A 27,370-nucleotide genomic window follows, 5' to 3' on the forward strand; every position below is an offset into this window, starting at 1 on the left:
CACTGTTCCTATCATGTTTATTTATTATAATGTTTGTAGAAAAAAAGCTGCTCATTGATTTCAATATATATTTGGACACTGACAAAAAAAAAAATCTTTACATTCATAAATATAAATAATAGCAATTTACAGCAGAAGCAGATCTTTGTTTTCAGTCAGCAGATATTGTCTTAAGAATAATGCATAGTCCAGTATTTGTCCCTGTATAATTATTCACTATGAAACCATATCCTAAGAGAAATATACGAATAATCATCTGTCGTAAAAAAACAAAACAAAAAACAATGGCATAAAAACAATTGCATGGCCAAAATCATGTTTACTGTAACACAGGATCTCTTGTAGAAGTAGGCAATTTCTTTTCATGAGCAAAAACACACAAAATAAATAATAAAAGTTTGTATAGTACATTTCTATTGCTTCCCACCCTCTTTTTTCTTTCCTCTTTCTCATGTCTGTTACATAACAGTGGTTGAATGACAACATCCAAGCTTTGCTCTTTTTGGCAGCAATAAATCACAAAGGACAAATGTGTTTTGAGCTGTATGATTATGGGCATGTGAAATAAGGGAGCGTTTAGGCAGCAGACATCAGAGCCGGTATTCTGTTCAGTGAGTTCGAAATCATACTCAGTTGAATCAGACGCAAACAAAAAATAGATGGTAAAATGTAAATATATAGTGGAAAATTCCTAAAAAAGGCAGAGAGCCGTGGGATCTTTAATGAGTGTTATTGAGCATCACCTGCGCGACACACCGGTCTCGAGTCCCACGGAGGAGCTCCTGAAGGATAAAAGGACGAGTGACGACAGTGAAGGACGAGAGAGGACCACGTTTTATCATGTTTCTATGCTTTACTTTCAGTTTTTCGTTTGTTTATTTGGTGATTAAAGTTTATGTTGAACGTTCGCTGGTTCCTGTCTCCTCCTTCCCTGAGCCTTTAACGTTTATTACATGCCTGTTTTAAATCCATTTAATAATGAGGAGTGTTTGAGTGAGGAAGTAAAAATGTTTCAATGCATTAATTTAGGGTTTAAAAGACACTTAATATTTGATTCTGAAAACAAACCTTGAACTGATTTGAGCTGAGTAACGACACTATTGACAGTCTTCTGCCAAGCTGCTTATAGCTGATTTGAACTCATTTTACAATGAAAAAATTATGTAAAGCATCTCTACTGAACTGAATTAACAGTTTGTAGAGATGCTTTACATCAGAATTTGAATATATATATTTGATGAAGTTTGCACCATTGATTCTGTTACCGTGAAGCAGCTTTAAAACAATCTGTATTATATAAAGCGCTATATTAGAACCCCTAAACGTGACATGGTGATTGAAAAAAAAAATGAACTGGGAGGGAAAAATATATTTCAATGCTTTTGCGTTCTCTCGCATTTAGGGCCCTATTTAAATAAAAGTGACTTGACTTTTTGCTTCTCACTAGCCCCTTTCACACAGCAATCCTGGTAAATTACTGTAAAATTGCCAGAATGACTTTACCAGTATACACAAATATGCTGTTCACACAAACAATTTTTTACCGGTAAGAGATCATTCACACATCCGCCCACATGAGGAAAAGCGCTTTAGTTTCACTATCTGTTCAATTTGACAACATTTTTAGTCATCTGAGTGAAAGGTGTAAGGGGATGATCAAACAGAAAGCGTGTTTGCTCTTAAAAACACGAGATGCGCATAATAGTATCCAACTGCAGACCTGCAGAACTGATGGAAGGAAAAGAAGGCCGGGTCTCGAGTGCAACATGTTGAAAAAGCTCAGAGACGTGGCGCAACATTCAAAGATGATTGCATATTTAAATAGAAAAACTATTAAAAAGCTTACTGTAAACTCACTGAGTAATCACGTCATCTCAATTAGAACTTTATGATTGGCCCAAAGCAGACTTCTCATAAGTGATCATACCGGTAATCTTCATTCTGCATTCACACAGAGTATGTGTATTACTGGTAAATAAGGGAATTTACGGGTATTTTTGAAAAGGTCCTGTTCACACACAATCTATTATCGGTAATTTACCAGTAAAGACTGAATGTGTGAAAGGGGCTTTTGTCTTTTTGGGCCAGAACACACAATATGCACCATGAGCTTTGACTGTACACACTGTGAAGGTGCTGAAAATCACTAGACAGTTTCATAGCTTTCTGCATTATCAAAAAGGGTCCTGGCTGCAACTCTTTACTCCCAGCCAAAGTCCTGGCCTGTCATCTGGTAGAACTTCATGTTGAAAGGCCTGTAGAAATCCCTGAGTCTGTGCAGCACCTCCGGCGGGATGTGCGGATGCGGTCTTCCTTTCGTCTTCCCCAGGCATCGCGGTCTGCTGCTCCCCTCCGGCTTTTTGAGGCATGGGAAGCCTTTAGTCTGGTTAAAGTAGAAGTGCTTATTGGTCACCACTCGTTTGAGTCCCAGGAAATCCTGCACCCTGCCCATTTCTCCCGCCGGATCCGTCACCAGCTTCTCGCCGCTCACGAAGAGAAGCTGCGTGAGCGGGAAATACCTGAGCCAGTTCTCCAGGTGTTTGGAGTAGATGCCGATCCTCACGGCGCTCCAGGACGTGTCGATCAGACCCGTGGTGGAGTTCTTAAAGACCAGGTTCTGGAAAGATGGCAGGCCAGGGTTTTTGGTCAGAGTCTGAGTGTAGTCTGACACGGCCCGGGTCACGGGGTCACGGACCACCACGATGAGTTTGGTGCTGCGGCTCATGGAGAAAACTCGGGAAGGGGCTTCACGTGTGATGAAGTAGCTGGGTGTCTTCTCCATAGTGATCTGGCCGTCTAAAGTACGAGGCATTAGGTTCCTACAGAAAGAGAAAGTGGAGAAAGTGTCATAATGGACGTCACTAAATGGTTTGAAACACCATTAAGTGTTTGTATAATGCTCATTTACAAGCTTATAACTTCATTTGTGTGGTCTGGTAGATACATTTACATGATTTTTCTTATACTTTGCTGCAGCACCTCTTTTCACCCTCTGTCTGAACAATCTGTTTTAGTTACTGTCTCTTTAAAGCCGTCTCTCTGAAAAGCATAGTCTGCTCTGATTGGTTAGCCGCCCGCTCTGTTGTAATTGGTCAACCACTTAGTGCATGTGTCGAGCTTCAGCTCCTTAGGTTTCATTCAAACATTATTATATCTATATGGCGTTGATATTGATCCATACCATGTTTTTTTGGCCTTGCAGCAAAAAAGAAAAATACCCAACTTACACAAATGTTCTTTGAGGATGGGCCAAAGTTGCCACAGTATGTGAAATGTGCAAAATGGGTTCCAGAAGTAAAAATCCCATTCATTTTATCCATATAGGGGAATTGATTTTTAACCATAACTTATAAACCGTTAAAAACAGACATACTGTAAGCTACAAGGTTGTTAAACGATGGTATATGCTTAGGCAGAAGCCATCAGTCTACATTATTTCAACTTATAATAATCGTGTTTAAAAATATTATTCCAGGAAAGAAATCTCCAGCAACCAGACAATGAAAATAAATTAATGAATGAAAAAATGAATGGGAAAATGCTTCCAGAACCAAGGCCGCTAAAATTGGCTTAAGCATATTGATAAAGCTACACTCTAAAAAGGCACAAGTATAAAAAAATATGTATGGGATTGTCTTATTGTCTTTTCTTTTCTGTCATTATTTACTCAACCTCATGTTGTTCCAAACCTGTATGACTTGCTTTTTTTTCTGTGTAACACAAACTAACTTACCTTGAACAAGTCATACATGTTTGGTTTGGAATGACATGAGCATGAAAGAAATGATGACAGAATTTAAATGTCTGAAAGAACTGTGCCTTTAGGGATGCTGCATTAGAATCTGGCCAAAATCATAATTATGCTGGCTTTCAGAACAGCATTTGCATTTGGAGTGCACATAAATGTCGTCTAAATAGGCAGTTCACTAGGTTTTGGGACAGAAACTATGTGTAGCTTCACCTATGTCGTCCAAACTAAATATTGAACTGCAATTTTAAGCAATTCTGCTAAATGAAAAAACTTTATTAAAAGTGACTCTGGAGACGTGATAATTGCCACCATTTTCAGCTTTCACCAGCGGATGAAGCTGTCACAAGTGTTCAGTTCATTATGATGAAAGATGTTCTTTTTATTATCAAATATAAAACAAGCACTTCTCTGATGAGGTCACTGTCGAATTACTCACTCTGTCCTGAGTAATGCAAAGTGTTGTTAAATAAACATTAAAGTAGACTTTATTAAAAAACAGCCTATAGTGGAATGAACGAGAAGGGAGTGGTGAGTTGCTATAAAAGAAAGAAAAAAGACGAAACCATAACAGCTCTTAGCAGTCATTTCCTGATGATGGTTTCGTCTCCAGAACGCCTGAGCACATTTTGATTTTTGCGAGATCCTCTTTTAACAGTTTGCCTTTAAATGTTTGAAGTTGTAAATAAAACAAGTATTATTGCTTCAAAATTGTTGCCATTTCTTTGTAATTATATGTGAAATTTTCTAGCAATTTGTGAGTGAAATTGTTTCTACACCAAATTTGGCAAAAATCATTTGCATTATGCATGTAGCCTATATAAAATACATCATAAAAATGAATCCTTATTTATTCTTTAATGTAAAATATATCATTTATAAAAATATAATAAATAATAAATATAAATATAACTAAGTATAAATATATTACGGTTCTTGTTGATTATAAGGTTCAGTTAATCTCCTCGATGAATAAACAATAGCTCCAGCATCAAATGGAAAAGTCTCTACACTAACTCTCACTATTTCCATAGAGAACATATGTAGTAGATTAACTCTTCATTAACTCTCTCTCTCTCTCTCTCTCTCTCTCTCTCTCTCTCTCTCTCTCTCTCTCTCTCTCTCTCTCTCTCTCTCTCTCTCTCTCTCTCTCTCTCTCTCTCTCTCTCTCTCTCTCTCTCTCTCTCTCTCTCTCTCTCTCTCTCTCTCTCTGAGGCTGGCCATCATCTCAATGCCATGAGGCTAATACTGAACTCTAATAAGAATCATATTTCTCTTCGAGAGCTTTACCACAGAGACAAGAATCAGAGTTATTTATGCCAGTGGCCTGCTGACTGTGAAATAGAATCAAGGACAACATTGAGAAATTGGATTTGCCATATTATTTGACCTGCAATGCTCTTTAAAGGAGCAGATCACCAAAAATCACAACATTTTGTCACTATTTATCTACTCTGATATCATCCATCCGACTCTTCATGCAGCGCTTGTTCAAACAATGTTAATTTTTAGTCTGTTATAATCACCATCTTTAATGGAATATCGCGGTATTTATTATAAATGATTTATCTGTGCACATCTTAATTTATTTAAAAAAACTTCCTGTCCATGTAACCTTTAATCAATTCTTATTTAATCTCCTTAATTCTCTCCTCTGATGATGCGTTTACTGACATGAGGGCGGAGCAACCTGTCACTCACATGAGATCGACCAATAGCAAAACACAACCATCCAATCAGTTTCCCTACACTCTCAGATAAAAAGGTACAAAAGCTGCCACTGTGGTGGTACCTTTTCTACCTTTACAAGAGTGCATATTAGTCCCTCAAAGGTACATACTGGTACCAAAAGTATACATATTAGTACCTAAATGGTACATATTAGAACCCTTTTGAAGGGTACTGTCCCAGTGACAGCTTTTGAACCTTTTTTTCTGAGAGTGAAAAACACTCTCTGATACAGTATATATGGACAAAATCAAGTCCCACCCTGTATTTTTTCTTGTTCGGGAAGCTGTTTCAGTCAGACATACATCACAATAGGGAATAAAAAACTACTGCAACTTCTGTTTCATGCTGACTTTAAGCTCTAAGAAGGACAAAAAAAAAAAAACTAAAAAAAGCCCCATAAAAATAGGCCATGCAACTTCTGAAGTCATACAATAACTGATATGTACCTATTCCAGTCATGCAGCATTTCTTTAAAAGTGTTTCAAGTATGTTTACATGATGCCTGTTCCCAGTACCCACTTTTAGAGATCTTGATGCATTACAAGCATGCAAACCTTTTAATTTGTTTTCACAGTGTCATGGTTAATGTCAATGTTGTCATCCTCACCTTGCATCTAAAGTGCAAGCACTGTTTGGCTAGGTACACTCAGCTAAGTGCTTGTTTAATTCAGAGTAATCAAGCTAATGGTATCCATAATGGCACTGGCCGTGTCTGTTGACATCATGTTTACGTTGGGGAGAGCAAGCTGGTAATCAGCGAATAGTTTGGGTTTTTCTAAATTCAAGCCAATGGCCCACACACTCTGATCCATCCATTTGATCTCCAAATCCAAAGAAGCATAGCAAGATAAAGCCCCCATTTTGGCCAGGTTTGCAAACGCAGCTAACCAGCGATCTCTGACAACCTTTGATCTCTCGCCAGTTATGCGCTCGTGTGTTTTGTTCTTTATCGGGTGGCTTCGCAGCAGCTGCCGTTACCTGTGCGGTTGTCAGGGCGATGAAGCGGCTAGCATCCATGCTGTTTGTTTTGATCACACCTAGCGCTGTGTTAGTGGTTAGCATCTGGGCTGGGAATGTGGGTGTACATGTGAGCTTATCAGCTCAGAACCTGGCAACAATTTATTTCTGTTTACTAGTACAGAAGGCACGGCTGCGGGTGGCCTGGTGCAAAAATGGCCTCTCAAAATATCAACAAACTCAATTTGTTTGGCGTTCATTGGATTATAAAATAAGCATTACACATTTTGAAAAAACTACATTGTAACATTGTTTTACTAACATATCTAAACATCCTTGCAACAAAATAATTTCACCTTTTAGATAGATAGATAGATAGATAGATAGATAGATAGATAGATAGATAGATAGATAGATAGATAGATAGATAGATAGATAGATAGATAGATAGATAGATAGATAGATAGATAGATAGATAGATAGATTTGAGAAAAACCTCAAAATATTCCTGAAAAAGATGAACAAAAGAACATGGTTTCATATTGGACACCAGACAAATATACTGACTGACCACCACTGTTTGGTTTAGGTTTCTCTGGGTTACTTTCAAAATATTCAAATACATTTTTGAACCAAAAACATGTTGAACTATAAAAAAGACACAATAAACAGAGCGGTAAGTCATGCCTGATTACACGACAAGCTCTTCCTATTCTATCTCTTCCTCTGAGCTGTTTGCATTATACACGTCATAACAGAGTGGGATCTTCTCTCCCTCATTTACATGAACCACCGGATATGACCTTTCTCCCATTATCAGAGGAAAACATCCAGACTGAAGACCCCCCTGTGTCTGGTAGCAGTGACCCAGGATGTTCCCGTAGGATCTCTGCCACATCTGGCAGCAATGAGTCTCTGGGAGGAAGTTGCCTCCTATTAAGGGCTCACCATGGGCCTGAACCCAGTACGGATCTTTTGTCCAATATATTTGAATTGACAAAATAAAAAAATCTTAACTTTTGGGAAGCAATTAAAACTCAAAAAAGCCTATGCAAAAAAGGAAACAAAATGTAATGGGTTGTAATGTAATTGCAGCGCTCAGTTAAGTGCTGGAGGACGGCAGGACCTTCTTATTGAGAAAGCATTCAGGACACAGACTTGTCATTACAGAGCAAATGGAAGCTTCTAGAAACTGTGGGAAGCAATTAAATGTCAGCTGGAAATAACAAGTTAAACTGCACGAACATGCAAGCGGACAGAAAACACGAGACAAAACAAGCCCTTAGGGAAGAGGAATGACAGAGGAGTCCTCTTAAATGCCTCAATTGTTTCTTTTAGACATCAATTACATGAAATAGAGACTTCTTAATTTTATCTCCTGAGAGCAGATCTCCTAGTGATCGCACACGTCTCCTCTAGACTTTCTGTCACTATTGTCAATGATTTTAATATGAACTCAAGACCAAATGATCTGAGCTTTTCTTCAAAGGAATTGCTGCATCTGAAACAAACTGAGCTCTCTATTAAGCTGTGAAAGAGCAACATCGGAGCAGTAAAATATTGTAATTTAAGAAACACTCAGCGGGTGCTGAAACATCAGGTTTTGACTCTGCATGTGTGGCATCGCAGGAAAGCCACAGGTCAAAGGAGAAGCCGAGGTTTTAAACGCTCACATCCTCGAGAAAGAGAGATAGAGAGAGAGATATGGAGTTAATATTGTGCCATAATTAAACAAACAAATCCAGCATTTTGCAAACAAACTCGATCTGCTTTGCAAAGGAAAACTCGACTCGCAAACAAACTCGTTTCTTTTGCAAAATGTTTATTACATATCTAGACAGATTAGCACTTAGTAGCAATTCACTCTCTCTAGGATAGGGGAATAAGCTGAAAGCTCTGCCGTTATATGTAGTTTTTTTACATTTTTATAAAAAAGTTACATTTGTTCTCCATAAATTAATGAGAACATTTCATTTAATTGAAAGGAGGGTCCCACTTATATATTTATTTAGTTGGAATTCAGTCAGCTTAACTGTTAATGTAATAAAATAATTAATGAACAAAACAAACAATATACAATCGTTTCTTAACTTGACATATGCAGTGCCCAAATTATTATTTTGGACAGAAAAAAATAAACCCTCCTTTCAATTAAATGAAATGTTCTCATTCATTTATGGAGAACGAAAGAAATAGATTTGTTCAGTGTAGACATAATCACTAATTTAGTCATTTCGCACGCGTCCAGTGTAGTAAAAATATAAAAAAGCAACATATGATGACAGGCCTTTCAGCTTATAGATTCCTACTATAGAGTGAATTGCTACTAAGTGCTAATGTGGATTTCTGTCTAGATAACATAAGAAGGTTAATTATAGTTAAATTAAGTCAGAAACACCTGTTCACTGGCCATTTTCCTCAGCTCTGGCAAAGGCAAGTTTAAAATCAGTGTTTCTCCCAGGAGACTAGCGCTAAATTAATCCCCTAGCTTAGCGCCATCTCCTGTTTTAGAAGAGGAAGTTGCTCAACTGCATTTGTGAGAAAATCTGCTTGGACAGATTTGTGAGAAAATCGAGCCGAGAGATCTCATAAAAAGCCAAGTGTCTCACAATCATTACAGACAGATATGCATTTGTATGCACTAGATTTGGTATTTGTTCAAAGGTTACATGCAATTTGTAGGATGGTTTGTATTTATTTGTGAAATATTATCTAGGCTCATTTATTTATATTTGTAAAACACAATACATATTTGTGATGCGATCTGGGAAAACCCGTCGGATGTCGCGCTGGGCCGTTTTCAGTAAATTCCAAAATAGTTTGAATGTCAGTTTTTTTTTTCCATTTTTTTTTTCATTAAATTATTATTCTATAACATCTTTTCTCTTATCTCTGAAAATATCTTGGCAAAATTCCCTTGTTTAGTACGGAAAAACAGCGATTTATAGTGTCAAGCTGAAAATACTCTCTCTTTCTCTAATGCATTCTATGCGATCATTTTCTCTAACGCCCGGCAGAGGTGAAAAAAAAAAACAATCGCCGTATATCCCATACATCTGTCCGTCTCTTAACACTACAAAGATAGTTTACCTATAAAATAAACCACATAACATGTAGACTACAGAGAATGTGTATTAGTGCGCATTTCGCGCCAATCCTGTTTAAACTATACCGTCACGCAGTTTTATAACAATAGCGAGATGGAGAACAAGAATTATTACAGAAAAACCGAGTGCTCCTGACAGAGCTTTCTTTTTCTTCTTGAATTTTGCCACGAACCATTTTCATATAAATGTGATTTTCATATTCAAACGCATATTCAATATTTATATTCAAAGTTACAGCTACGAACTGGGTCTGGTTCTCTTACGAGAGTAACGTTACTCTTGTGTTTCTATTGAAGCTGTTATGTATTATAAGTTGCTGAATATACTGTAATACACTCAGTGATTATTAATGTGCCTGATAAGAGTTGATTCTGAACAATACAAAAGAGTTTCTTAATTCTGCGACATAACCTAGTCTAGTTATTTTTAGACGGTTTTATTAGTGCCAAGCGTCCCGACGGTGACAGTTAATTAAACCTGTTTTTCTCAAAATTCCGTTCCAGAAAATCATAGCGATCGGCCGACTTCAGATAAACATAACTTTTGCTACCAACAAGCTATGATAAAAATAATACCTGTAATAGGTAAAATTTCACCATGTGGTGGGTTTTCCCAGATTGCATCACATTTGTTACTCCACTGCATTTTCGCTCAAATTGACTTTTGTACTTGCACATTGCTTTCTGTTTGTTTGCGAGTCGAGTATTCCTTCGCAAAGCAGATCGAGTTTGTTTGCAAGTAGAGTTTTCTTTTGCAAAGCAGATCGAGTTTGTTTGCAAAGTGCTGGATTTGTTTGTTTAATTATGGCACAATATTAACTCCATAGAGAGAGTCCTGCATTAGGTCCTGCATTACTGTAACAGGAAACAGACTAGCGGCAATTCAGAATGTTCTGTGTGTGTGTGTGTGTGTGTGTGTGTGTGTGTGTGTGTGTGTGTGTGTGTGTGTGAGTGTATGTGATGTGTGTATGAGTGTGTGTGTGTGTGTGTGTGTCTGTGTGTGTCTGTGATGTGTGTATGAGTGTGTGTGTGTGTATGAGTGTGTGTGTCTGTGTGTGTGTGAGAGAGAGAGAGAGAGAGAGAGAGAGAGAGAGAGAGAGAGAGAGAGAGAGAGAGAGAGAGAGAGAGAGAGAGAGAGAGAGAGAGAGAGAGAGAGAGAGAGAGAGAAACTAACTGCCCTTCCTATCATGTGGGAAAATCAGTGGTGCTGCTGAGAGTGTGTGTTTGCGTGGGTTTATCTGTGAAGCAGTAGCAGGACGTACACACCCAAAGATGAAGACACTGCAACTCCCTCCTCTTAAATTCCCTCTAAAATACCTATCGATTCTACCTTATCAGCTAGTGGCATCTAATGAGCAGCCAGACCCAAAAGCAAAAACCCTCATACATTTTTTTTGTGAAGTACTTTAAGTAATGACTCATATAATTATATAATATAAAGAGCTTTTCTCAAAAGGGCTCCCAAATCTGCAAGATGCTGCCAACTGAAATTAAAGCAGTACATGGCATAAAGCCTTATATAAGGGTGGTTAAGTACTGGTTTAAAACAAACCAGAGCTGTACACATATTAATTATTGTTTGAATCATTTTGATCTATGTTGCCAGGGTTGAGAGAGTATATTTAAATATATATTTAATATATATATATATATATATATATATATATATATATATATATATATATATATATATATATATATATATATATATATATATTTAAATGTATATTTGGTATTTAGTGTTTTTTTTGTTTTGTTTTTTCTCGGGTGTGTACATGTATCTTATATTAGTTAAAAGTGTTAGGGTAGGCAATTTGTTTTATAAACAGTTTTTGTTATATTGATTGAAACTCTCTTCACATCCTGATAGCAATCAGTAATAGAAGTGGCCTAAATATTAAAACATGGATATCTTCTGTGAAAGTCTCAGGACCAAAAAATATTTGTACAATGATACGATGGTGCTCAGAATGGGGGAGTGAAAACTTTTTTAATTTGACGATCAATTTACATTTATAACACAAATGTTATATTTCTAAAACATCAAAACTGCAAATCCAACGTTATCCTCCTGATCAGTCTCTTGAAGCCCTGGCAGGATGTGCTTCCTTTTCTTCCTGCTTTTTAAATCTACTTCCGAAGCTCCTAATTACCTAAACAGACTGGCTGAAATTTTTTAGATATTAAGTGTTTGAAGTTGTGTTAAGGATCAGTCACTGGAAACAACGAGGAGGAAGAAGTCCTCGGCTGCAGACCACTGGTGGACAGAGTGGGTGCTTTTAATTTTTATGTTTATTTTTTTAATTTAACCTTTATTTAACCAGGAGAGAACCTCACTAAGATTAAAATCTCTTTTACAGGAGTGTCCTGGCCAAGATAGTTATACAAATACACATATAACAATAAAACAATACACAATAAGATATCATTAAAAGTACAATCTATGTACTTAAGTTGGATGATCTAATGTTACTGGTGGGCAGCAAAACTGGCCAAAGCTTTAAAAACTTATTGTGATTTTAACGGTAAAAGACTTTAAAACTGCTACAGTGAAAAACTGTTTCATTTAGTGTAATTTTACAGTAAAATACCGTAAAATTTAAGGTTTTTGGAAGTGAAAAACAAAACAAAAAAAAACGTAAATTGACATTCCCACAATTCCCTGCGTGACACTTCACATTTGACTTCACGTTTCGTTATAGTTCTTCTTAGTTTTTTCTAATCAGTTAAGTACATTAGGGTTTTATGTTATACATTTAATGTTGTTAAATTAATGTTTATTGCATTTTTTTTTTATTGCTGGATGCAACCACAGGAACCAGTCAATAAAAACAATGAAAATTGACATTCAGCATTGCATAAACAGAAGATTAAACCTAAAATAAAGCCACAAAACTTGGTTGAATCAAGTTTTGCCTTAAAAGGTATGCAATACTGTATCCTTAATGCATCTGAGATTCAGGATGTGTCACAGTTTCTGGAAATCGTCCAGTATCAGGACATTGCTAAATGCCCACAAACGCCTGACATAAATTTACAGTATAAATTTGGCAGGAGGACCCTGGGGAAAAAAGTCCTGGCACAGTGTATATTCAATGAACTATATGCTATGGTGGTGTGTGCAATGAATACGGTTTCTGTGACAAATGTGTAACTGCTGACTGAACCAAAGCCAAAGAGCAAAACTACATTTATAAAACCGATGTAAATTTATATGTGACCAGATAGCCTCTCTGTAGCTCCTATAGACATTTCAATGCACACATGCAGGAATATAAAAGTAAAAACAGATTGTACAATGGAAATCTGTTCAAATATGCACCACACAGAATTTTAAGTGACTCAATATGGAGTGTGTAGCAGCATAATGAAGCTTTAAGACCGGCCTGGAGGAAACCACATCCCTGGCTTGGTGAACAGCCCACCGTATGAGCAGCTTTAACAGTCAGTCGCAGAAGAACGACTGCAGCTGCACAATTCAGAGGTTAGTGTCTTCAACCACTTTTTTTTTTTTTTGCCTGATTAATCATACTTTTTTATTGGAAGTATTCAAGAGGGATATACTGGGCTTTTCTCTGTATTTCAGCAGTAGAAGACGAGGCATTTCTGCTGAGAAGCCATGCATCAAAAACAACTATCTATGCCGTTGTGGGTTGGTGAACAACTTGGGACAAGCCAAAGCTTTCTTTCTCTTGGCCTAGACAGTAACTTACCCACTCCAAGTTATTCCTTAGGAAATTATTCTCCTGCTAACCACATCATAAAAAAATAATAATGAAAAATAAAAAAAATACACAAGCAAAGCTAAACGCATTTCTCACAGACTTACAACTCAGCCAGGTGTGTCCATGAAAGACACACAGAAAGTAAAAAATAACGGGCGCTGTAGTGGATTAAGCTAGCCAATCAGAAACCCTCTCTGTCAGTTGTGATTTTGCATATTCAGATTTGCTGACAGGATTAGCTTAAGTACATTTGGAGGGCGGGGTTTTGAAGAGAGGGCGTGCAGGTGAAATGAGCAAAATAGCGGAAGCTTACAAAGCAGCTGAAATTGCTTCCCGAACCTTTTCCTGTGATTATCAAATTATTAAGTTATTGAAACGCTCTTAAAAATAAAGGTTCCCAAAGAGGGGGTTTCCCAGAAATCCCATAGAAGAACCATTTTTGGTTACCCAAAGAACCTTTCAGTGAACAGTTCTTAAAAGAACTATGTTTTTCTTAGTGTGAAGAACATTTTAACAATCAAAAGAACCTTTTTCCCCACTATAAAGAACCTTTTGTGGAGTGGAAAGATTCCATGGATTCTTCACGGGAACAATCAATTCCAATAAAAAACCTTCATTTTTTTTTATAAGTCTAGGCCTCCCTTCCAATGCAATTTCTTTTTATATCTGAGATCTGTTAAGATTGTTTAGTGCCACATATAAACAGATCTCCTATCATTATTATCAAGAGACCCTGCATTTGGTGCAACAAATTGTTTTAGGACATGATGGTTTTCATCAGTTGCTTCCTGACTGGTCTTCTTCATTACGATTCTGAGGATATAGATAACTCATCTATCTCTGTTCTGCAGCGCTGATGGTTTCTTCCACACCACTACCCTCAGCCCTGATCAATCAATGGCTAGTTTAATGTTAGAGATCCGGGTCATATGGGAAATCAAGCCTGTCAAATCGTCACTCTGACATTGTGAAATGTATGACTTTAATATCTAAATTGAATGTGTAATGCAAAATGTAAATGTATTCATTAACATCAGACACAGATTAACTGAAGAAACATGTGCTGAAGATTGAGTGCTGCTTATTCTAAGACAGTTTGTTGGAATTCTGCCTAAATATTTACTGTTGTTTTAAGGAATTGTTGGAAAGGTACTGTTGTTCTTCTGGAATTTATTTTATGACAAATTTGCAAAAAATAAATATCAAATTCTTTCTAAAATTCTGAAATAATTATATGTATATGTATATGTATATGTATGTATCAGTGATGTGCGGGTTGATCCAAAATGAGCGGGTGCCTGCGGTCACCCGCGGTTACCCGCAGTTACGAGTCATCCAAAAATATTTTTAATGATATTCGGGTCGCGGTCGGTCGGGTCGTTTGAAATAAAGATGACAATTAAACCTTTGTAATTTATATAGTACTAGAAACAATTTTCTATGAAATACATAGGCCTACACTTTATTGTCTGAATAACTGGCGCGAAGATGACGCACGAGCTCAGTCTGCAGGTAGAGATGGAGGCGGCAAGAGAAAAGGTGAATACTGGGGAGAGACGCACACTTCGATTAGACTAACACATGCAGCATCTTAATTGTTAAGAAAATGAAACGAAATAAATGAATAAATCAAACCTTATTACATAACAGGCTATATCATACAGCATTCAGAAAAAGAACAGTTTGCGCTCCTAACTGTACGTTCACACCGCCGCCGACTTGAGCTGCAAAGAAGCTCTGCCTCTGGCCGCTTGTCAAAAAGTACGGGGAAGCTTGTTGACGCTTTGGCCGCTCTGACGTAGCAGCATTCTATGTTCGATCATGGGAGAAGAGAAGTGTCACACCATGAAATGTAAACAGAAAAAACAAGCAATACATTGACATTAGAAACCTTTTATAATGACAGCATTTTTATTACCGTTTTGGTCACATTTGGTCGGGAAAAAAAGAATACTTAGCTATTATTATGACCGCCGCTAGCATAGCTAGCGAAAGCGGTCATATAGGGATTGTCAAAGTTTTTTTTTTTTTTTTTTTTCTTTTCGTCATCTACTTAATTTTTCGTCAACGATACCAGGGACACCCAAACACCGGGGAACATGAAATTTGGTGGGCATGTAGCCCCACTAGACTTTTACGGAAAAATTTCGTTTGGTCCCCGGGGGCCACTCCCCCCCCCCCGCACTGGGCCCCCCCAAACCCAAAAAATGCAGTTTTTCCTAAATAACTACCTGAACCGTGGCACCGAGGATGAAGAAATTTTTATGGTATGTTGGTCTTAAGGGCCCACATCAACCTAGCCCATAATCACTCATTTGTGATTTGCGCCCCTTCCCATAAAAAATGAAAGTGCAATATTGTTCTGCTTTAATCGCCCCTATCTTCAGTGGAGATGTTCAGAACTGCACCATATTTCATGTGTATGATTAACTTGACATCCTCTGGGGGTATCCTCTGCTAAGTTTTGTAGAATTTCATCCATGGGGGGGGTATAAAATAAATTCATTTATGTGCACATTTAGTGACTGTACACTCATCGGCCTGTAGATGGTGCTGTTGAGCGAAGGGTTGCTGGTTTAGGATGATACTGTCACACACACACATGCAGGAATACAAACAAACGCAAGCATGCACACACACTGACATCCACAGGCACAGACACACACACACACAAACACACACGCACACACACATGTACGCACGCATACATATACGCACACACACACACACACACACACACACACACACACACACACACAGACAGACACACACATACACAAACACACACACATACACACACACACAGACAGACATGCACATACTACTACTTTTTTTAGGTATCAGCCATATACCCCATTTACCAATACCCAATGTGTTATGCTTGGGCAGTATACTAATGAGGTGGGTGGGACATGTTTCATGCCATGTTAGATCACATCCTGAGAGTCTACGCTTTCAGAAAATATATAGTTTATATAGTTGAATCAGTTTTCTCTTCATGGTATAGACCAAAATGTATTATGTGTACACTTTCTTCACCTAAATCCATAAAATCCCATTAATTTCTTCACCTAAATCCATAAAATCCCATTAATTTCAATGGGACATTTACTTAAGTGTTCTACTAGGTACAGTGGGAATGAGTTTAATTTTGTTAACATTGTTTTTTTTAAACTCTGGGACCAGGGCTACAAGATAAAACGCCTCGGTTACGACTGTAACCTCGCTTCCCTGAAGAGGGAACGAGCGTTGCGTCGAGTTTGACGCTATGGGAACGCTTTGCGTGATGACGTCTTGAAGCACATGTAAAATCAGTCCAATGGTGTGGCGGAACGTCAGAGGCGGGTGACGTCACGTACCAGGAAGCTATAAAAGCCGGCCCGAAACAGAAAACGAAAGCTTCGTAAAGTCTGAAGTCGTGTTGACAGGCATGAAGGAGATATGGCAAGGTGACGCAACGCTCGTTCCCTCTTCAGGGAACCGAGGTTACAGTCGTAACCGAGGCGTTCCCTTTCAAGGGAACTCGCGTTGCGTCGAGTTTGACGCTATGGGAACGTCTATACCAACGCCTCCATAGCTACAAATGTCTGTCCTGTGTGAAATCTGGTGAGCAGCACTAGGAAGACAAAACATGAGACCCTGGAGCAGAGTCTAGATCCAGAGAGTAGAACCTGACGAAAGTGTGCGGTGAGGACCAGCCTGCCGCATCACAAACGTCCTGTAACGAAACTCCTGATATAAGGGCCTTAGAGGCCGCCATACTCCTCGTAGAGTGCGACCGGACAGCCAAAGGAGAAGGCTGTCCAGCCGCCTCATAAGCAAGTGAGATAGTCTCAACCACCCACTGCTCATCCTTTGCTTAGACACTGGACCTCCCTTGTTAGGGGAGCAAATGTCACTTTTACGCCACAGGGCAGCTCTGTGGACATATGCATCTAACGCCCGAACAGGGCAAAGCAAATTATTCGCCTCCTGGTCCGATTTCGAAAGGGAGGAGGACCTCCAAGTGCCACGAGGGAAACGAGATACCAAAGGGGTCTTTCCCCACAGACATTCCACCCAAAGGACTGTGGTAAGCACCTACGGCCGCCACATAAACCTTTAAAGTGGACGGGGTCAGACCTGCAGTGAACCGGTCCTGCAGGAACTCCAGAACTGTACCAATTGGGCAGTTGACTGTCCAACCGACGGTCACTACACAAAGAGGTGAATACTCTCCAGTTCAGGGCATAAAGTTTCCTCGTGGAGGGAGCTCTGGACTGTAGAATGGTCTCAACAACCTCAGTTGAGAGACCTGACTCTATGAGCTGGGCCCCCTCAGAGGCCAAGCCCACAGGTTCCACAGTTCTGGTCGGGGGTGAAAAATCGAGCCCCCTGCTTGGGACAGAAGGTCCCTCCTGACGGGTAGCTCCAGAGGAGGCCCGTCGAGGAGGGACACAAGATCGGGAAACCATACTCTGCCCGGCCAGCGCGGGGCTATAAGAAGCAGGCAAACCCGGTCCCTGCGAACTCTTTCCAGAACTCCCGGGAGCAGAGCAACTGGGGGAAAGGCGTACAGACGTAGCCTCGGCCACGTCTGTACCATAGCATCCAGTCCCAGAGGAGCTGGATGCGTGAGGGAGAACCAAAGTGGACAGTGAGACGTCTCTCGAGACGCAAACAGATCCACTTATAATTTCCATATCAGCTCCACCACCTCGGGGGTGGAGCCACCATTCCCCGGGCCTCGGCCCCTGTCTCGACAGAGTGTCTGCTCCTATATTCTGGACCCCGGGGATGTAGGCTGCCTTGAGGGACAGCAACTTCCCCTGGGACCACAAGAGGATATGGCGTGCCAGCGCAAACCCCCTTGATATAGGCGACTACCGACGTGTTGTCCGTATGTACTACACATGGTGTCCCCTGAGACCTGTGATAAAGCTCCTCAGAGCCCGGAAGACAGCTAACATCTCTAGGCTATAGAATGCCAGGAACGATGATGGTCTTCCCACAGACCTTGAGATGAGCGACCCTCAGGATCGCTCCCCAACCCGTGAGGGAAGCATCCGTCGTTAGCAGTTTGCGACGACAAGGAGCTCCCAGCACTGGGCCCTGGGACAGGAACCAAGGTTTCTTCCACATAAACAAGGCACGTAGGCATCACCGCGTGACCTTGATTGTGCGAAATGGGTTGCCCCTCGGGGAAAAACCCTCTGGTCCTGAGCCACCACTGCAGGGGCCTCATGTGCAGCAGTCCAAAAGGTATCCCGTTGGAAGCTGCTGCCATGAGACCCAACAGTCTCTGGAACTGTTTGACAGTGAGTAGCTGGCCTAGCTTTACACTTCTCACAGCTGCCAGGATCGAAGCGTGGCGATGACAGGCGCGCCTGCATCGACACTGAATCCCAAACCACGCCTAAAAAAGTGGTCCTCTAAAATAGAGAAGCACACTCTTCTTGGCGTTCAGCCGTAACCCCAACTCTTTCATATGGGCGAGAACAACATCTCGATGTTGAACCGCCATCTAATGCGACTGAGCTAAAATCAACCAATCGTCGATGTAGTTCGTGATGCGAATACCCCGGAGGCGCAGAGGCGCCAGAGCTGCATCCACGCATTTGGTGAAAGTGCGGGGTGATAAAGCCAGGCCGAATGGAAGAACTCGATATTGGTATGCTTTGCCCCCGAAAGCAAACCTCAGGAACTTCCAATGACACGGACGGATGGAAATATGTGTCCTTGAGGTCTATCGTGACAAACCAGTCCTCGGACTAATCTGTGGCACGATTGTCTCAATGTTAACATTTTGAACTTGAGCTGCATGACAACTCGAAGACCTAAAATGGGACGCAATCCCCCGTCCTACTTTGGAACTATGAAGTACCGGCTGTAAAACCCGGTTTCCCTGTTGGAGGGAGGTACATATTCTATGGCCCCTTTCTCTAACAGAGTGTTTACTTCCTGTTCCATAACCAGAACCTGCTCGGGGCCCACCATAGTGGGCAGGACCCCCATAAACCGCGGTGGGCGTTACTAGAATTGTATCTAATACCCTTTTCCCACGGTCTGCAGGACCCAACGAAAAACATTTGACAGTAGCTTCCACGCTGTCAAAGATTCTACTAGAGGTACCAGTCTCTCGAGACTGGTTTCTGGATTTTGTTGCTGTTGAGTAGTCGGTTCGTCGCCCTGTAACGGCGCACCGGCAGGGAACGACCAAACAGACTGCTCTAGCACCCTCCTCAGAGGGGGCGGGCATCCCGAGGCCACTACGTTTCCGGGTGGACCTTGAGATATGTGCTCGCCGGAGACCGCTGCGCCCTGTAACGCCGGAGGCGGCAGGGTTGGCAGAACGGTCCCCTGAGGGCACCGAAGAGAGACGGCACCGTATTTTTCTCCTGCTGTTGAGCAGTCGGTTCGTCGCCCTGTAACGGCGCACCGGCAGGGAACGACCAAACAGACTGCTCTAGCACCCTCCTCAGAGGGGGCGGGCATCCCGAGGCCACTACGTTTCCGGGTGGACCTTGAGATATGTGCTCGCCGGAGACCGCTGCGCCCTGTAACGCCGGAGGCGGCAGGGTTGGCAGAACGGTCCCCTGAGGGCACCGAAGGGAGACGGGCACCGTGAAAAGAGGTGTTCGGGGGGACTACCCTCATTTGTCCTGAGCCCTCAGACATCAGGACTTTTTCCCAGCAGCCTTCTTGGCGGTAATAACGGTCCGCAGATCCGTTTTACCCCTCGAAGACTGCTGGGTTTGAGAGCGCCCTCCGTGTCCCCGAGATTTTTGTGGGGGAGCACGGGAGGAAACGCTCTGTTTCTGAGTGGCGCGGTGCTCAGCGCTCTTTTTAGAGGAGTGAGGCTGCTCCCGCTCAGCAGCCTCATAGAAAGAACGGCGGGGGAGAAGTTTCTGAAGTGCAGCTGCCTGTTTTGAAGCTTCTTGTGACTTCGCTACAGCACTATTAACTGCGTCTCCAAATAACCCTTGCGTGGATACTGGTGCATCTAAAAGAACATGTTTTTCTTTGTCCTTTATGTCACTTAAGTTGAGCCACAGATGCCTCTCAGTGGCCACCAGGGCTGCCATAGAGCGGCCGATGGATTTAGCCGTCTCCTTGGTGGCCCTGAGAGACAAATCCGTGGCTCTACGCAGTTCAGACACCGTATCAGCACTAATACCCCCGCCCTCCTCAAAATCACCCAATAACTCAGCCTGGTAAGCCTGCATTATGGACATTGTATGTAAACACGCTGCAGCTTGACCGGCGGCGGCATAAGCTTTATGAACCAGGGAAGAAGTAACTTTTACTGGCTTGGATGGAAGTGCAGGAGCCTTCAGAGAAGATGCCGTTGCTGGAGAGAGATAGCTCGCGAGCGTCTCTTCCACCTTCGGCATCTCCCCATAACCATGCTCTTTATAATTGTGAATGGATGAATAGTGTGATGTTTGTGCAGTATACACTCGATATGACACTGGTTTCGCCCACGATCTCGACACCTCGGTGTGGAGATCGGGGAAAAATGGCAGGCTCCTGTGCTGGGGCTGCGCACGAGATGGCAGGAAGCGTTCGTCGAGCTTACTTTTCGAACGAATGTCCTGCCTATCTTCTGGCCACTCAATAGACAGTCTGTCAACAGCTCTAGTAATGACATCGAGCAGTTCCTCAAACGCATGAGACTGAGGTGGCGAATCCTCAGACTCAGCTACAATACTCACAACATCCAACTCCTCAGAGCTGGATAGTTGCAGTACTGGTACCTCTATCGGGGGGGAAGAAACCGCAGCGCGTGCTTCCACACCCTGATAAGAGGCACTGGATCTATCAGACGGATGCTGAGATAAGGCAGAGCCCGTCTCAACATCCACTGATAAATCCATCTGTGAACCCCAGGTCTGAGATCGACGCCGTGCCTCGGCAGCGGCGGGACCCGAGCCCTGGGGAGCGTGGTCGGGATTGAACCGAGCCAAGCGGGATCGGAGCGTACGCAGTGGAAGCGCACAGCAATGCACACAGTCACCACCCTCGAGTGCTGACTGGGCATGCTCCTCACCCAAACAAACAACACAAAGAGTGTGTGTGTCACCTCCCGTTAAATAACGCGGGCAGGGATGGACACACACTCTAAACTGCTGCTCGCTCGCCATACTGAATATATATATATATGATATAGACAGACAACACCAAATATACAGACAGATTTCACACAGAGCGCAACTGAAGACTCAGAAAGCTTTCGTTTTCTGTTTCGGGCCGGCTTTTATAGCTTCCTGGTACATGACGTCACCCACCTCTGACGTTCCGCCACACCATTGGACTGATTTTACATGTGCTTCAAGACGTCATCACGCAAAGCGTTCCCATAGCGTCAAACTCGACGCAACGCGAGTTCCCTTGAAAGGGAACCACTTTTTTGGGGAAACATTTTTTTTATTTCAGTAAAACACAACAAACCCATGCCAAAGTCAGATAACTGACTTTTACTATCAACAGGCACCTCAACCGTTTGGTAGAGGTTTGTAGAAATTGTCTGTGAATTATTAAACAAACTGCCGATGTAGCATGAAAAAGACTTGCTTGAACACAATAACTGTGTTTTTGAAACTCATTTTTGTAATACATTATGTAGGGAAAACCACTGTTATGGATGTGACGTTTTCACATTATGGATGTTAAGTGTCTAAACTAATGACTTTTGATATAAAACTTAAATAGTAATGGCAAATAATTACAAAACTCTAAATTATCCATGATCCACAGGAATACTCCAGACAGTCTTTTAAAATATAAACTTATATACATAAACACGCAATACAGCCAAATTGCTCCACGTCATTTATTTTTGTGGAAAGCCAGTGCAGGCCTGAGCGGCGGTCATATTTTGTACCGCCATGCGGTACATCTAGTTATTATTATTAATAGTGAGTGCGCGCGCGCGCGGCAGGGGCTCGCTCTCTCTCTCTCTCTCTGCTCGTTCTTATATATGCCCTGTCAAGCGCGCCCTGTTAAACTGACAGGACTTAAAAACACATATGCAAATAAACTGTGCAATTAATCCGATAATGATAGGAAGCCCAGCAGCGGCCACATCCTCCCCGCACCCTAGTTCCTACTCTATGGCCCAATGACGCTACGCTGAGCATTTACTACTTTTAAAAAATTCGGGTCAGGAAGTAGCCAGGTAATACCAAAGTTTGTTACGCTTGTCTGAAGTTTAAAATCATTGGTTACCCGTAAGCCAATCACATAACGTTTGGTTATGGCGTGTGTTATGCGCATGCTCAGATGCATCTAACTTCCACTGTAAACACATGTATGATGCGAAAACAAAACCATCGAGCGAAATACCGGAGTGAACATGGCTGTGAACGACTTTTGCAGATTATGTGAAGTAAATCTATGCATCCACGGTACAATCAGAATCTAATCACGGCTCTCAGCCCGCCCTCTTTTCATTGATTGGCCGGCTGTTTTCAGGCCGGAGGAAAACGGAAAGCTATTATGCTGTCTCAGACTGAGTACAGCATAGTACAGAAGCGAAATGAAATTGAGCGGAAGTAAGAAGTCTGACGTAGTCAGGCTAGTCAGGAAGCGGGTCGGGTACAATATTTTCTTCTTTTTTTTTTCCGGTCCGAGTTGCGGGCGGGCTAGTTGAAAACATCGGTCGGGTGCGGGTTATATATCGGTTATATAATTATAAACAGAACATAAACTAAAAAAAATTAATAAACAAAGTAAATAAATCTATTTTAAATATATAAAACTGTATTTTATATTTATGATTAATATTTTACAATTATACATTAATTATTTTTAAATATTTTTATCAAATTACTATGACCACCTTTAGCATTAGTATAATGCCAACACCTACTCTAAAACCTACTTTTGTCTGCTTTAGGGATCAACTTCAGTCGTTTAAATAATAAATATCTTTCCTCATCATTTCTAAGAGCCTTCTGTGACACAGCACTCACAAGACAAAAGATAAACCAATATTCATCACAAAAGAGTATTCTCTTAAAACACGGGTCTTAAAGCGTAAACCTTTATAGCCAAGCACCTCGGAGCATCATAAAGAATCTCAAGAGCTGAACGGCAGCAGCAGTTTGTCAGCAAGATTGAATATGCACAGGTTAATTAACTGTCTCTATGCCTAAGTGCAATACAGTTGGTTAAGGAAGAATCGATAATCAGCACGTCTGCATTCATCATTGATTGGGAGGCGACTTTTATTCCACACAGTGATTTATGGAGTCATGAAAAGGTGCAACCAGAGTCAGGTGGGGGAGGAAGGATTTTTATGGATTAATGAACAGAATTAAAGAACATGTAATGGATGGACATGTTAATCAGAACATATTAGCAATTCATGAGAAAAAAGTAGCAATAAAAAATATAGAAACAGCTTTCAGAAGGTTTTTATGATCTTCAGTTTATAGCAATATGTTATAATTCTTTAACAAATTATGCAATTTCTATAATTATTTTAATAAATTATATAGTAGAATTTGTTATTAATTCATAATTAATTTATTACATTTATAAATATTATAATTATTATATAATTACATTGATTTGATTTGCATATAATACAATTTAATATTTGTTACTTATAATAATTAATAAATAATACTTACAAAAATTCAAGTTTTTTTATACGATTACGAAAATAGAGTATTTAGACATTTTTCACTGTTGTAGATTACTATTAGTTAACAATGTAAATTAAAATAAAATGACAAAATAAATAATCAAAATAAAATGTTTGACTAAACACCTGTAGGCCTATATAATGTATACACTATTTAATGTACAATGTACAATATTTCACACAGTCATGACACACACACACACACACACACACACACACACACACACACACACACACACACACACACACACACACACACACACACACACACACACACACACACACACACACACTCCTTCATGTAGGGCTTCCAGCTGGCATGCACAATAGCTCAGCTGTCATTACACATCTGCACACACACAGAATACCAGTGGTGTTGACAAGACTGATATTGAATTATACGTTAGAAAAACCCCATACTTGGGTTGATTGTTTACATAAGGCTGTCAACACATGCTGGAACAAATGTGTGTGCAAGTGCGTGAAAGAGAGAGAAATCATCAGGCTAAGCCTCAAAGTCGCTTCACAAGCTATAGCGGTCTTCAGCAGAGAGGAAATGCATCATAAACGGTCCATTTCTATGATTATTAACTCCATAATAAAAACTCTATCATCATTTACTCACCCTCATGTCATTCCAAACCCATTCAGGTTCTATTAAAAAAATAACAGCATACGAGTTTGGAAAGTGAGAAAATGACAATTTCATTTAGGCCCAAAGTAGGAAAGACGCGTTTAAGATATGATTCCCATGTGTCTGATTTCAGGTTGGATGAGATGAGAGACAGAGAGACAGTCAATCCACAGACATTATATTGACAGAGGGCTGAATGTCCTGCCGATGAGACATGACTCTAAACTGGGCCGGTCATTGACAGGTGATGAACCAAGTGGCATTCAAATAGAGAGGAAGAATCACCTGCTGATCATGCAGACACACGTATAAATGCCTGATGGACAGTCTAAACATGCAGTTTTATAAGAAGCCTCAGTGTGAAAACTCTTTTGAGGAGTTAATTAAACCAATGATCTCGGCTGGAAGACTTTACGACAGAAGCTTTATGTGCCTCAGATATGCATTTCAATCTGGATAAATTACAATGTCTGTTATAAAATTGGGCTTAAAACATCTGGTGGCTCACTTAATTACCACTCTTAACATAGTGGGTAACTTGGATAAAGAAAGAACTTGGATTGCAGTCTCAAAGAATCAAAATCATAGGGAGTGATTATACAGAGAGATAAGACCGTGATAAGATCAGATGTGATGGTTTATAATGCAGAACTGGCACTTTTGTATTTTAATCTATAGCTTTTTTTTTGCATCTCCCACTTCAAGTACCAGTGGTACTAGAACGGGTGATTGCCAGGGCATTGGTTTCTAAGGAGTGGTTGTTAGCACGTTGCTATACAGTCGCTAGGGGAGAATGGTTCCTTTTGGAGAGTTGTTACATGCTGGATAAATAAATAGACAAACCATATTTTGCAGTTAATGGTACTGTAATGTGTTATGTGTTATGCAAGTGGCGTTGATGCTTCAATGAATAGTGGTTCAAATTCAAAACACTTAGGCTCACTGCATTAGACACAGCATAGAGAGTCTGCAAACAAGTTTGCTTGTGCTATATTTCTTTAAGAAAAATGCCACTACTCTGGAGAGCCTACATCCTATTGCATTCATAATTTTTCACGTGGGCCATAAGTGTCCATGCATGGAACAAGCGCGTGATATCCTTCATGGCTGCATAATAAAGTTGACACGTTTATTGGTTTTGATAATCCCTATAGTCCTATAGTATAAAGCGATAATATAATTCACACTATTGACAGACCTACCTGTACCACTGAAGACCCTTCTCATAAAACCTGTCAAAGAAGTGCGGCTCTGCGCCCACTGCTCGCACGTCAGGATGAACGCGCAGGAACTCCAGAAGCGCGCGCGTTCCCCCCTTTTTCACGCCGATGATAATCGCCTGAGGAAACTCTTTAGTCCCGAAGTTGTTTGACACAGAAAGATTGCTGTAAGTGTCATAGCCTGAAGCTCGCTGCCGCTTCTCATCTTCCACGTCTGTCGCGTCCTGATCGAGGAGCTCGCGCACGACAGAGCCGTTCCCGTGCGCGTCCGGCTGGAGTTTCTTCCCTTCCTTTGGGAAAAGTTTGCTTCTGAAACTCTGATGCACGTACAATGGACTCGGCATGGAATCGCAGTATCCAGTGAGACAGTAGAATAAATAGGTGAATATAAGGATCATGGTAAAGAACACGGACACCTTGGAATGCGCTTTCAGGTGTCCGAAGTCGAAACTCGTTGTCCAACATCCCATGAGTGTCTTTGCTTCGCAAGACATAACACGTTAAACGGAGGAATCATGCCGTATTAAATGTAAAAGAGTGACTTTTGGTAGCAAGACTGAACATTTAGTGAGATTTACTCACGCATTAAAATCACTAAATCAAATGCACAGCATATTTGCGCGATCATGTTTTATCCATAGATGTAACATAACGAATTATAACTTGTCATGTTCTCTTTGTTGAACTGATATGACTTCTTTGGCGTGGAGTCTCGCAGTTGTGCAGCTTCGGGTGACCAGGGTTACCCATTCATCTCCCACCCGTTTTTAGTGTGAATCCACGCCCTGCCTTCCGAGTCCCACCCCTTCTCCTCAAATTGCTTTTATGACTTTCCTAAGCAGTTACAAATCCATTAAGTACTGTTAAATCGATGAGAGTTAGAGAGCTTGTTTTATTTGCGGATAAGAAAAGAACAGGTCATAGTTCACAGCCCTTACTGCATAAGAGAGATAGTGAAATGTTATCTCTGGTATTTTTATGGCATGTACTTTCCTACATAGGCAGTGGAGATGAAGAGGTCAGTCAGTGAGCGACACCTGTCCTGCAGGCCACACACTCGGTCTGTTCCTTCATCTGGTCTCTGGTGACTTAAAACTTAGCAAATCACAATCACCTCAGTTCACACACACACACACACACACACACACACACACACACACACACACACACACACACACACACACACACACACACACACACACACACACACACACACACACACACACACACACACACACACACACACACACTACACTAGAATATTGATTTTAAAGTACTTTTTAGACTGTGTTTGACTGTAGTTCCAATAAAAGAAACAATATGACAATAACATAAAAATAAATAACAAATAAACCAGGGGTTTTCAAACTTTGTAAATAAAAAGTATAGCCTTATTTATATTTTAAGAAGGGGACCCGTGCAAAGGTATAACCATATTTGAGGTTTAATATTTTTAATACATTCATTTATACCCTTGTAAAAAAATATGTATATTTACCAAAATCTATTTCAAATACATTTATTTTATGCTAAGTATACCACAAATAAATGTACATATTTATAATATAAATACCCTGCAATTGTACTTTTGGTATACTAAACTGATACATGTATATAAA

The 27,370-nt window shown here is 40.7% G+C and overlaps 1 protein-coding gene across 1 annotated transcript; it reads right to left on the minus strand.

Annotated features, from left to right (window-relative positions):
• LOC308687796 (heparan sulfate glucosamine 3-O-sulfotransferase 6) lies at window positions 1-26,475 on the minus strand. Its single transcript, XM_081360588.1, has 2 exons — window positions 25,734-26,475; window positions 1-2,819 (listed from the first exon to the last, which is right to left on the minus strand). The coding sequence occupies exons 1-2, from the start codon at window positions 26,243-26,245 to the stop codon at window positions 2,201-2,203; spliced, it is 1,131 nt and encodes a 376-aa protein (XP_081216714.1). The 5' UTR covers window positions 26,246-26,475; the 3' UTR covers window positions 1-2,200.
• Between the last annotated feature and the right edge of the window lie 895 nt (window positions 26,476-27,370).

Source organism: Scardinius erythrophthalmus (genome assembly GCF_964197995.2).
Source record: "Scardinius erythrophthalmus genome assembly, chromosome: 3".
Classification (NCBI taxonomy): domain Eukaryota; kingdom Metazoa; phylum Chordata; class Actinopteri; order Cypriniformes; family Leuciscidae; genus Scardinius; species Scardinius erythrophthalmus.